The sequence below is a fragment of the Barbus barbus genome, assembly GCF_936440315.1.
Source record: "Barbus barbus genome assembly, chromosome: 21".
Classification (NCBI taxonomy): domain Eukaryota; kingdom Metazoa; phylum Chordata; class Actinopteri; order Cypriniformes; family Cyprinidae; genus Barbus; species Barbus barbus.
The window spans coordinates 10,583,222-10,596,704 of NC_136749.1; the positions used below are offsets into that span (position 1 = coordinate 10,583,222).

A 13,483-nucleotide genomic window follows, 5' to 3' on the forward strand; every position below is an offset into this window, starting at 1 on the left:
TCCCAGAATTTTTCATTTGCTGCACAGGCTGTCAATCAAAGTATAGGCCTTTTTATCTCTTGAGAGAGGGTGTTCTTGTCCAACAAGTTGTTTACCAGTTGCCACTGAGAGAATTCAATTTTATACTTAAAGTTATAATAAGTTTATTTAATTGGGTAACAGCATGTCTTTAACATCTTATCGTTTTATCTATATGTCTGACATGAAACTGTATTAATTTATTTCTGAGTAGCCTATCTCACAGTAGGGAGGTGCAGTCTGGATGGAAGAGATAATGTTAGTCTGTCACACTAACTGGTTAAAGAGTACTGGTGGAACAAAAACACAAAAATCTGAATTGAATTTGATAAATGTCTCTCAGAAATAAATAAATAAATCAGTCAATTGAAAAAAGTCCGGTGGCATCTAATCTTTTTCTCTACTAAGAGAATGTAGCTGAAAAATACACACTTAGAATATTTCAATTAAATTATTTTAGCAACGTGACCCAACATTTAATGTCTTGGAAACCGTAATCTGGATCTTTGCCTTCATTATCTGATCTGACCCCCTTAAGCAGCAGCAATAATGTCAAAATCATTTCTAACCTCTGTGGATCAGTCCTGCACATTGGCTTTTTGCACTGGCCTCACAAGTTGCTCTCTTCTGATCCGATCACAACATTTCTATAAGGTCAGGACCTTGACATGTCCATTCTAAAACATTTGATTTCTTCTGCTTTAAGCATTTTGACCACTGATCAACCTACTTGTGTGTTTTGGGCTCATTATCTTGCTGCAAGACTCACTTTCTGTCGAGTTTCAGTTCAGTACTGATATAATGACATTTTCACATGGGATTAAAAGATCAAACTATCCTGGGATATGTTTCCCAAAAGCATTAGGATGAAGTCAGCTAAAATGGGCCATGTTTTGGTAAATGACTTCTAATGCCATCAAATAAGCTATGCATGAGATCTAATGATATTCTTATAAATTAGCATGGGTCTCTTAAATATATTTACATTTTTTTTTAAATTATGTGCGTTTGAGTATCAGCAGGTACCTTCTTGAGCCGCGGCACAACACTCAGGTAAAATGGGCCAATATAAAAAGAGAACAACACAGGTAATTTCAGCTTAAATCATTTTTTTAACAGTAAATTGACACTATTGTCTTTAGTGTGCCATAGCAACACCATAAATGTATTTCATAAAATAGAAAGTTGAATGAATATTTAATCAAACAATGCAATTAAAAATAAACTGATCATGTTGTATAGGTGTGTGTTTCTGTGCATGTATGTGTGTATGCTTGTATTTTTTAAAAGACTGTTAAGATTTTCTGTGGATACATATCTACAGTAGGCCTATAAACCTATTTTCACCCTCAGTTTCTGTGTAAAAGAGTGTGTGTGTGTGTATGCAGCCCATTTTACTGACATCTTCCTTTCTTTCCCTTTCTCTTCTCGTCTCTCTGTTTCCTTTCTTTGCTTGTTTTCCTGCCATACTGTCTGTAATGCAATTTGTTGTATGGATACATATCTAGGCCTATAACCTATTTTCACCCTCAATTTCTGTCTAAACGTGTGTGTGTGTATGTAGCCCATTTTAGCCAACCTAAAATGAGTTTCTTTTATAATTTAAACTTTTTTTTGTATTTGAAAGAGCATGTCAAAACTTTGTTCATAAACCTTTGCTTTGTTGGTAAGCTTACTTATAATTGCTTTACCGTTATTAGTGATTAATGCAATTTTCTCTGTCAAGCTCAATTACCTTACAATTTGTCTGACAAGCTTCATGTAACACTCTGCCCTGAACCTCCTCAGACCAATTAAAAACTCAGACCAATTAAGAAATATTGTTACATGTCAACAAGTGTTGAAGCAACCATGCAAGATCAGTTTAAATTTAAAGAGATATGATGCTACAACCTTATTTGGCCCATTTTACCTGATAGTCCATTTTAGCTGACTTCACCCTATTAACCTAAGTAGATTGTATAGGTAGAAAAATGGTGTCTTTTGTTTCTACAATCTTTTTTAGGCTACTTTTGGGAAATGCAGTCCAGGTCCAGAAATATAAAAAGCATACTGCATTCATTGTACATTAGCTGAGTGAAGTACCTATTATTATTATCTTTAAATGTAACACCTCTCATTTAACCCAAAAGTACTGATTTTTATAATGAAGACCCGGTTTCCTTTTATCCAATTTATTGAAACACCTGAGTATATATTTACTACTGGAACCAAAAATGTTTGTGTATTATTTAATTTAATTCTCTTAATCTAGTTTTAGTATTAGCCCCATTATTTTTTCATCTCCTTTTCCTTTTTAACTACTTTTAAATCTCCTTTTTAACACTATGACTCATTATACCCAGTGTTGCAATGCATATGTCAGCAGGAAATATTGTGGGTTGTCAAGGTTTTTCCTCAACCACAGCAAAAGTCCATAAAAAAAAAAAAAAAAAAAAAAGCCTACACGAATAACAGGTCAGGGATGATGCTTCTGCATGCAAACTGATTCATAGCAGTACATTTCATCTTCTGTTGTGACAGAAAATCCCAGACTACAAAATCTGAAAAAGGTTCCAAAAGGGGTTTTGTTTAAAGTGAGACTTTATTGAAGGACAGAGGAAACGCTGCAGTGATCAACACGCAAGTACCCCAGTCCCCCAACATCATTCATTGTAGTGCGTAGTGAAATGAGCACAGGTTACAGGTCAAACCGTGTGGAAGAAGCTTTAAAACACTGCCAGGCTCATGTGTGTGATGATAATGTTCAGTATTGTTGAGCCATCTGTCAGTCTTGTGAATAAGTTAAGATGAATATAAATGTTTCTGAGAACCTCAAACATTTTGTTCATTCAAGTGTCTCAGAGTAAAAGGCGGTTGTAAAATTACAATACTTTGTGACGATACATTGGATTTGATTAAAAGTTCTAGCAAAGTAAATGTACATAATTTAATATAAGGCATTATATGTATTATATTCATATTCTAATATACATCAAATTCCTCGACAGTTTGATTTTAAGAGGTAGACGATGCAGTTTTGTTCTGACCACATACTATACATCTTTTTTAAGGTGCGGTCACCTGCAGTACTACATTTAGCCACAAGGGACCACAATCCAACTGTTTTTCTCTTGGTTTCTTGTGCTACTTACAATGCACATCAACAATAACAACAAAAAAAAAAACACACACATATGGGCCAGGATTGCATATTTCTCTTACTTCCAAGGGATTCATTTGCATAAATGAAACTACAACATAATGTAAGCATATTAAGGCAACTGAACTGTTGGGACATTAAATTATAAATATTAAGGAATGATTTGAAACAATCAGCCACCAGTCTCTCACAGCTTTATCAGTCTCTACCTCACTTTAAAAGGTGTGTGTTGTCTCTTGAAGCTGTAATGTTGGCCAGAACAGATAATAGCAGGCAACAGTGAGCACAGATGTATATTGGCTGCCTCTGAGTTACCAGAGAACCGGACAGTCAAGGTTACTGAATCCAGGATCTTTCCTCAACTCCCAGTAAGTGTTGTTGCTCACCCAGGTGTCATCTTTGGACTTCCTGTTGGTGATTAAGCAGAAAACAGATTTAACAACTAACTGGATTTGCTATGTAATGTATTTTGCCTAAAAAGACAGTAAGTAGGGTAGTTCGTTCATACTGGAAGAATCGAGGTTGATGTGTCATGTGGTTCTCCTCCAGGACTCTGCGTCTCTCTCGCTGCAGCTGTTCGATTCTCTGCTTCTGCACCTCTGCAGATTCAACGTTCCCTTCCTCCAATAACCTGCAGACACAAACAGTCTCATATGAAATTCATTTGTCCTTGCGTAACATGACTGATGCATTGATGAAGGTTCTGTCCGGTTTCATCGGCTGTGACACATTTATGTCGGAATAACTCCAACCATGTATGTCAAAATTACTCGTAGCATAGTTTTTCTACAATGTCCATAAGAATTGTCACATATCAATATGTGAATTGTAAAATTACAATAACAAAACTTATAATGGCAACAGCTTAGCTCATCATTTTTTAATTAGAAAAATGAATAAGATCATTGTTATTAGTGTGCACTCAAATAACTTAATATTCATGGCATATCATTTTTAATAATCACATTTTAGTTTCTTCTGTGATAGTGAAACTTTAAAGCACGGATAATTGTCCAGTTTACTTGGCAGTTGTCTCATCTACTGCAATATTGTTAATTAAAAATAATTTTTATTTATAGAAAAAAAGAAATAGACTGAAATATAAATATCAGATGATAAACTTAAAAAAGAAACTTAGAAATTCTGTCTTGGCAACTAAGTGAAATAAGTTTAAGTACTAAAATTACTCAAATGATTGCCACCAGAGGTCGCCCTTCCATTATATTGACTTTCACACCACACAGACTGTTACACATCACCCTGGACTGCATTTCCCATCAGCCATTGCACTGATTACACACAGCTGTAACCAATAACACGCTCACCTGAAAGCTATTAGACACACTCAACCCGGTCTCATCCCAACTCGTCACATATTGACGCTTGGTTTTTGCGTCGCTTTTTGACGCTCAAGGTACCCCTTTAGCGTCACTTTTCGACGTGAAGGGAAGGTACCCCTTTAGCGTCACTTTTCGACGTGAAGGGAAGGTACCCCTTTAGCGTCACTTTTCGACGTGAAGGGAAGGTACTGCAATATTGTCTCATCTACTGCAATATTGTTAATTAAAAATAATTTTTATTTATAGAAAAAAAGAAATAGACTGAAATATAAATATCAGATGATAAACTTAAAAAAGAAACTTAGAAATTCTGTCTTGGCAACTAAGTGAAATAAGTTTAAGTACTAAAATTACTCAAATGATTGCCACCAGAGGTCGCCCTTCCATTATATTGACTTTCACACCACACAGACTGTTACACATCACCCTGGACTGCATTTCCCATCAGCCATTGCACTGATTACACACAGCTGTAACCAATAACACGCTCACCTGAAAGCTATTAGACACACTCAACCCGGTCTCATCCCAACTCGTCACATATTGACGCTTGGTTTTTGCGTCGCTTTTTGACGCTCAAGGTACCCCTTTAGCGTCACTTTTCGACGTGAAGGGAAGGTACCCCTTTAGCGTCACTTTTCGACGTGAAGGGAAGGTACCCCTTTAGCGTAACTTTTCGGCGTCGATATGCTAACGCGATATTGGGAATTTGATCGTCATAATAAGGTTGCCATTATTGCATATATGTAGGGGTGTGATTTTTCAATGTAAACAGTCAAAATAGATTTATTTATATGATTTACCCAACCCCTGCCCCTAAACCTACCATCTGTGAAGAAAACGCAAGATATAGGAGGCAGATGCAAGTACTGGCATAATTTATTTAAAAATGATTAATATACGCTAAGTTTCCTATTTAAAAAAATTACCTTCCCTTCACGTCGAAAAGTGACGCTAAAGGGGTACCTTGAGTGTCAAAAAGCAACGCAAAAAGCAAGCGTCAATATGTGACGAGTTGGGATGAGACTATGTTAACACACTATATAACACCCACTCAGATCCTGCTCGAGTTGCTGAGTATTGTCTGTGTTTATCGCTCTCCAAGTGATAGCACTTTACGGAGCCAGTTTATTGTCTGAGTTTTAGTCTAGTTTATCCTGTTTATTACCTGAGTCATTCGTGTCTTGGTCCTAGCCTGTGTATCTCAATTCTGTGTTATCTCCACCTGCCCTGAAGCTTATAGCCTGCCTTGGATTGCTCTCTCGTCTTGCTGTTTGGATTCAGTTTGTACCTCGCCTGGATTATCATGGTGTTATCGGATTACCCCTCTTGTCAAGCCCTCTGGATATTGTTCACCGATCGAAGACCACACCTGTTTGAGTACTCATCTGTCTTGCCCTCTATATACCTGTTTGCCATTTGTTCGACCCTGCCTGTGTTTTGACTGTCTATTAATAAATGTTTGCAGGATCCGCACGATTACAATTATAGAATATAAATAATATTAAAATTACCTTGATCTACTGCCCATTGGATATTCTGATTCAGTCAAAACTTTTTTTTCATTCAATAAGTTTTCATTTATTCTATCATTGTTAATTTTTAATTTATTTAGGCCAACATTTCTGGTTTCGTTTAAAAATTGCATTATATTTATCAGCACAGTATAGTGTAATTGCTGTTAGTGGCATTATCATGTTCAACTTTTGTAACCTATTCTGTATGAAAGGTGAAAGTAAAATAAGAATTATTAAATTATATATAATAAATCTAATTAAGTGAAATGGTTAATGTTTTTATATAAACTTTCATTTGCAATACCTCTGGTCGAACCGTAGTCTGGTGTCTGTGGGAGGAAGAAGTACTTTGGTAAGAGGGTCGAGCTCATTGAGCTCCATAGCAAACTTGGTGAAACCGTAGTACTGCTCATAGTCAGGAGGCATGGGATCTGTACACATAAACACACACAAATAAAAGCTGATAAAATGTTTTCATTAAATACATTATGAAACAAAGAACTAATAAACACTAGCAACTTTATTGTCTGAATTACATCAGCCAGTAGGCACCAGAAAAATATGGCACATCTAAAAAAGAGGGCAGACTGTGTGTGTGTGTGTGTGTGTGTGTGTGTTGGTTCCTACTCGTCCTCCAGATGCATGTAGCAGAGGGTGGGCTGCCGCAGTACATCCCCTCGTGCCATTTCCCAAACAGCTTGTGCACGATTTTCCCTTTGTGATCTGTGACAGCTCCCTCCACCTCGTTCATGCTGGAGTTCCAGTACTTTGCCTATGAAGGACACGGACACGTTTGATCAGAGCACCTCCAAACAAGTGTGCACATATTTAAACCAGACCACCTGGGTTAATTATACTGATACTACACAAATGAGTGAAAATACAGAATTAATTCACCATCAAGGTATCACATTATAATGAACCGTGACATTTAACAGCAAGGTCAGATGGAGGAGATCTCCAGCAGATGTCAGACTTGAGTCAGACAGTGAGCTTAATATCTCAGGGGGATGAATCATGAATAATTATCTGACTTTTGTACCATTTTGTCCCATTTCTTGTTGTGATCTTGCTCTCCTTTGCCCTAATTGATCTCCTGTCTGATCTCTTTCTGTCTTTTCTTCACCCCTCAGTAAAGCCTGACCCGTTGTCCTTGAAGTCTGCTGGAAGTCTTTTAAGACCTCATTGTCTGAGTTCAATTTTCTCAACTGTGCCTCACAGATCGCTCATTAGATGCTAAGGAATGTGGCGCTCTCTGAAAGGCCAGGAAGAGTTGACTGACATGCTTTGTGTCATGTGTGAACTACACGTGTGAAGGATGTCAGATGGTGAAACGTGGTGGGTTTGAATCACAATAACATCTCGTACAATACATTTGTGTAAAGAAACCTTAAAAATATCAAAAAATGAAACATTTCAGAATCTATTTTTTTTTTCTCAGACTGGACAAAAAGCAGGGGCAGCTGACCTTGATGAAGGTGACTTTGCACTGGCATTTTTCACTGTTGGAGTTTTTGATGGAGATTTCTCCGTAGTGCTCGATCCAGCGCTGCCCACTCAGAATGTTATGAATACATGATGTCACTTTATTCCATTCATAGTGATCTCCAAAGCTGAAGTTGAGAGGAAAGTGTGAGTGTAGATACATATTTACTAGTAGCAGGCAAGTATTTTGTCATTCTGAGATTACTGGATGATAACCATGCTAGGTTATCTGATTAACAGATGTGTTGGTTATTAGCGTTAGTTAACTTCTGTATGTCTATAAATAAAGCCATTGTTTAAATAGTGTATTTTAAGTAAACATTATCTAAAATAGGCTAATTGTTCAAATAATAGCATACAGTTTTTGTATGTCTCATTTGCCAAAATATGTTTATATTGTATTTATATTAGTCTCAGCCTCAGACGGAACGTTGGCTAAACGTCTAATACATATGGCACACCTTTCTGGAAACATTCAGGAATGTCGAAGTCGTCATTTTTTTTTTTTTTTTTTAATTGAATGCTTAAAAAAAAAAAACAACAACAACAACAAACAATAACAATTGTCATTGTCAAAACATAACAATACAACAACCGTTCAGGGACATTGTCTTTCAGTCCAAAGGAAGTGCCAAGTCCTTCAACAAAGTCATTGTTCTTATTGCTTTTATGTTCGTAGAGAACTCAATAGACTCAAAATACATTTTCATTTCAAGTTTAATCTTAAAAAAAGAGGTTTGCATTTAGAAAATTTATGAATATGATATTTAGCTAACAGGAAAATAAGGTTTATAAAATAGGCATCACTTTTTTTCACATTCATGAAAGCCAAAAATGACATTGCTATAAGTAAACTCAAAATTAGGATTCACATAACATTTGATAAAGTCAAGAATGTCACACCAAAATGATGTGTAAGAGCAATTCCAGAATAAATGTAAAGATATTTCATTGTTTTCTAAACAGAAAGAACAGTTGGTGTTAATATGATATTAACACCAACTGTTCTTTCTGTTTAGGTTTATTCTTCCAAAGTTGAGAAGCATTGTATCATTTTTGTTTAAGAATGGCAGTGTCAACATTCAAAGAGAGAGCAGCATATGTTAACCTTGACAAAACTTCAGCTTTGGCTAGTAAGATTCTTCCCTTCAATGAGAAATCACGTTGGAGCCACATATTCAGTTTTTTCTGAGTACTCTCAATTAATGGATTCAAATTTAAGGAGCTTCTTTCTAATTCATTTTTTGTTATAATAACACCTAAGTACGATACCTGATCTTTGATTTGAATATTACAAATTTCTGACAAATTACATTCTTTGATGGACATCAGTTCACATTTTGAGAGGTTCAAGAACAGGCCTGATGCTTTGGAGAACTGCAGGATATAGTTTAATGCTAAAGGAACTTGGTTAGCATCTTGCAAAAAAAGAGTGGTATCATCAGCAGCTGACTGATGAGTATCTGTTTGTCAGCAACAGAGATACCATGAAGACCACTATTAGAAATATAAGAAGCAAATATCTGGGAAACTAGTAAAATAAATAAGGGGATAATGGACACCCTTGCCTAATACCACGTGACAAGTAAAATCTAGGAGAAATACCATATTTTAATTTAACTGTGCTACTACAGTTGTAATATAGAGTTTTTACCGCCTTACAAAAATATTCACCAAAACCAAATTTTTCAACTGATTTAAATATAAATTTATGTTTAACTGAATCAAACGCTTTATAAAAATCCAGGAAAAGAATAAAACTATTATGTTCCAGCAAATCACTATAATCCAATAAGTCTAAAACGAATCTAATATTGTTCATTATATGTCGGTCCCTCATAAATCCAGACTGAGTCTCATCTATAACAGTATCCAAACAATCTTTAAGTCTTTTAGCAAATACTATGGCGAAAATGTTATAGTCATTGTTAAGGAGTGTGAAGGGTCACCAGTTGTCTAGATTGGTAAGATCTTTCTTAGGTTTAGGAATTAAAGTTATGATACCTTGCATCAATATAGGAAGTAAAGCCTCTTTTTCAATACTTTCTCTAAAAACCTGAGTTAAAAAGGGAGTAAGTTCATCAGCAAATAATTTGTACAGCTCAGCTGTAAGTCCATCACACCCTGGGGACTTATTGTTTTTCAACCCCTAATTGCTCTTTGTACTTCCTCAGGAGTAACAATGCTATCACAAAAAAATCTATCACTTTCAGATTAAACCTTAACATAATTAACCGAGTCTAGCTCCCAATTGGTACCAAAATAATTTTGAATTGTGGCTGCTTTCCAATATCTAACAATTAATTTTTTTATTTTATCCTTCACATCTGGTAATTCTAACAGTGATTTTCCACAAAGAAGCTCTGCATTGGCCTGTTACATAATCTAGGGGGGTATTAATAAAGATAGTTTTGTGGTCGGTCAACGGGGTACATTGAATGCCGACATTCAGATCAAAATTTGACACATTTTGATTTGAGCCAATAATCAATACAAGATTGTCTTGAACCACTTTTATTGGCCCAAGTAAACTCTAAATTGTTAGGGAATCTCTCTCTCCAAATGTCCACCAATTCAAACTTGTCTATTAGGTCTAATAGTGCAGGACTAGAGTCTCCTCCTAGAATGAAAAATGCATTAGGAAATTTATTAGACCAATATGTAAGCTTCTCATCTAATTTGTTTAAAAAAAATTCATTATCCAAAGAATTATTGCACGCCAGCAGCGGCTCGCCCATAGAGGGCGCTGGGGCGCCGAATTCCCTGCCAGTTTTTTTTTTTTTTTTTTTTTTTTTTTTAATAAGAAGTTTTTAATAATCTCTCATTTTGAAAACTGATCTGTGTTAATGACATGCTATTAATGGTTTTACTTTAGAATGTGTTTAGAACTCTCCAGAATGATATTTGCATTCACTTCATGTTGGTGTAGTAGTAGCCAATAGGCTGTCTTCCCTGGGCTCCAGTTCGCTCAGCCCTACAGTGCTGGAATTTAAGCCAATGGTTCCCCTGTTGCTACGCAAAAAAGTTTATATTTTGCCAATCATCGTCATTGAATTTTATGGTTTGGGGGCTCTGAAAATATCGCCCGTAGTACCACGATTAGAGCAGTGCACCTGCTGCGCGGGACATTTACCTCAGAGGAGTACGAGTGCAGTATGGCAGCGCCGGCGACGTCGAGTAGCATTAATGTAAATAAAAAAAAGAAAGAATTCTTCATTCAGATATTTTTGTTTAAAAACATTTTTTTGTAAATTTTACTTAAATATTTTTCACCAGCCGCCACTGTTGCACGCATATATATTTCCGAGAATTACAGTTTGCTGGTTAAGTGAAATTACTAATAAATGAAAATGACCTAAGCTATCTGATTCTGACCCTAATATATCCCCACCAAAGATCCATAATCGTACATGGCCTCCATTCTCTGCATGAATCTCATTAGCATGGCATCACTCACTGAAGGACTGTCGGCGCTCGGTTTACTTTTTTTTGCAGGGTCCGGTTCAGGTGTATCGAGTAAAAGTGTGAACTCAGCCTGTCCAACAACTGCCTCCAATTCAGCGTTTAGAGTTCTCCTTGCATAGCTGTGCATAGCAAGGAGAGTTTCTTCTTTGTCCTCCATATTCGCAAGTCAGCACAGCAATTTACAGCAAAAGCACGTGGATTATTATTATTAGCGACTAGCTGGCAAAAGCGTCTTCAGAAGAGCTCAAAAAAACGCAAAGGAAAAAAAGATAATTAAAGAAGGCTACTTAACTCATAATATAAACTGTATCTTTCCAGTTAGTGAACATGAACTGTTTTTAAAAAACCCGGGATCTGAGCAGTTTTTAAGAGCTCCAGCAAACCTGTATTGCTATGAAGCCATCTTGGCCGCCCCCCTTTTATGAGCAGTATTGGATTTTTCGTCTAAGTCGTAATCTGACTGGTTGAATTAAACCGAATTTCCGGGAGATGCGAGTGTGTGACGTGTTTATTTTCGGTCCGCCGGCAAACAAAGATGCCGTTGCGCCAAACCCCCTCACGAAAGAAGAAAGCCGTCATGTTTACAAATGTGACGACGAACGCTTATCAGGGTCAACTAAACGCTGGATTTTCAAAAGTATGTGAAATACTTCGCGGCATAGAATCTTTAACATGCATCCGAGAGTTTCGTGGCGCTAAACGAAACGAACTATGATTGGTTGTTTGATATGTCATTCAAAAGCCCTCATGGGCAGGCCTTGGCCAATGAAAGCGGACATAAATTCCAGACCTTCTGCCATCAGTCTGAAGGTCTGGCTACGCGAGACTAGACAAATCCTAACCATCCAGAAACAGGCCAAAACAACACCTGACAAAGAACCAGAGAAACACAAGGGCTAAATACACATGAGGGTATCAAGGTAACACAGGGGATGCAAAACACCTGTGGAACCAATCAAGGAGCAAAACAAGGTGAAAAAATTACAAAAATATCTCTATGGCGAGACTATGAGACTACTAGTTTTGGGTCAGAAAAAATTGTTTTTAAAAGAAATGTACACTTTTATTCAGCAAAGATGCAATCAAAAATTAAAATAAAGGTGTTCACACTGTTACACCAAAATTTCTGTTTGAAATAAATGCTGTTCTTTTGAACTTTTTAATATGCAAATCTGCATATTAGAACGATTTCAGAAGGATCATGTGACACTGAAGACTGGAGTAATGATGCTGAAAATTCAGCTTTGCTATCACAGGAATAAATTACATTTTAAAATATATTCAAATAGAAAACAGTTATTTTAAATTGTAATAATATTTTACAATATTACTGTATTTACTACATATTTTTGATCAAATTCCAGCCTGGGTGCCTTGTGGCCTAACCTTGAGAGGGTGATAAGGACCCAAAACACAAACTGGCGGAGTCTAAGATAACCCATAATATTTTGCATTAATGACGAGCTGACTGTATGTTTTCCTCTTTTTATGGCTACTTGTAAATAAATAATGAGGAATGAAATGTTGATTTGAGTGAACTTATTTTATTATGCGAGAAAGAAGAGAGCTTGGAGTGATACGAGTGAAACTATTTAAGAATCAGATCCCTGGGACAACAAACGTCAATTATACAGTTCAGAAGTCATTATACAAAGGTTATTAGAACACAGAATGCTATAATCGACCAATCAGAATGAAGTATTCCAGAGAGCTGTGAAATATGTCAGCTTTATAGTGCACATCATCAGCTGCCCTACTCTAGATCTTGGCACCATTTACTGAAAAACCCATTTAGCCTCCACTAATATTCATTTTATGGTATTTACTGTTCAGACCCCAAGTACCTGTTGCAGACAAATTTCCAAAACAAAACAACAGTAAATCACCAAAACTAGAACGCATTGTAACTTTTAAAGTATAAGCTGAGTTTGGTGGAGGACACTGAGCTCCATTCACAGGATTTGCAAAACCCGTAGAACAGTGGAAGCGTAACAACCCACTCGGCACAGACAGTCCGTCATCATATGTCATTACAATGTGTGCTGCTGAGTAACTGGCTGCTGTTGTCGCTGACAACTTCAACGCCTCGCTGCCCCAGTCTGCTGTTTCCAGGAAAGATAACAGCTCCAATGCTTAGGGTGAACAAGGACACTGACAACATCAACCACAGCTGCTGCTATAATTTGGACAATGCCATCATTAAAGATACAAATTACCCAGACTACAATCTGTTCTCACTTGGTTTAGCCAAGACATCAGGTTACTGTTTCTGACACGTAACATATTCAAAACTGTCAAAATTATTTTTACTCACAATTTAAAAAAAAATATTATAGAGTTTGGCATAAATAGAGAAAATATCAGTGTATTCATTCACACATGGAGTTTTACTATTGTACTAATTCACATTACTTTTCCAGGTCTAGATATCATACTTTTAAAATTACGATTCCTCATATATCCAGGTTTTCAACACTGTTGTTGAGGGGGTGAATTAAGAACTATATATGCATACA

General features: G+C 36.4%; 1 protein-coding gene across 1 annotated transcript in view; it reads right to left on the bottom strand.

Moving 5' to 3' along the window:
- Positions 1 to 2,587: 2,587 nt before the first annotated feature.
- Positions 2,588 to 13,483, bottom strand: part of LOC306887635 (oxysterol-binding protein-related protein 3-like) — an 81,443-nt gene continuing 70,547 nt past the window's right edge. The window contains exons 18-22 of the mRNA XM_079445533.1: positions 7,486 to 7,630; positions 6,645 to 6,789; positions 6,322 to 6,448; positions 3,669 to 3,791; positions 2,588 to 3,568 (exon numbers count right to left, since the gene is read on the bottom strand). Of these exons, the coding sequence (XP_079301659.1) occupies positions 3,472 to 3,568; positions 3,669 to 3,791; positions 6,322 to 6,448; positions 6,645 to 6,789; positions 7,486 to 7,630 (637 nt within the window). The 3' untranslated portion in view covers positions 2,588 to 3,471. The remainder of the gene's footprint in view (positions 3,569 to 3,668; positions 3,792 to 6,321; positions 6,449 to 6,644; positions 6,790 to 7,485; positions 7,631 to 13,483) is intronic.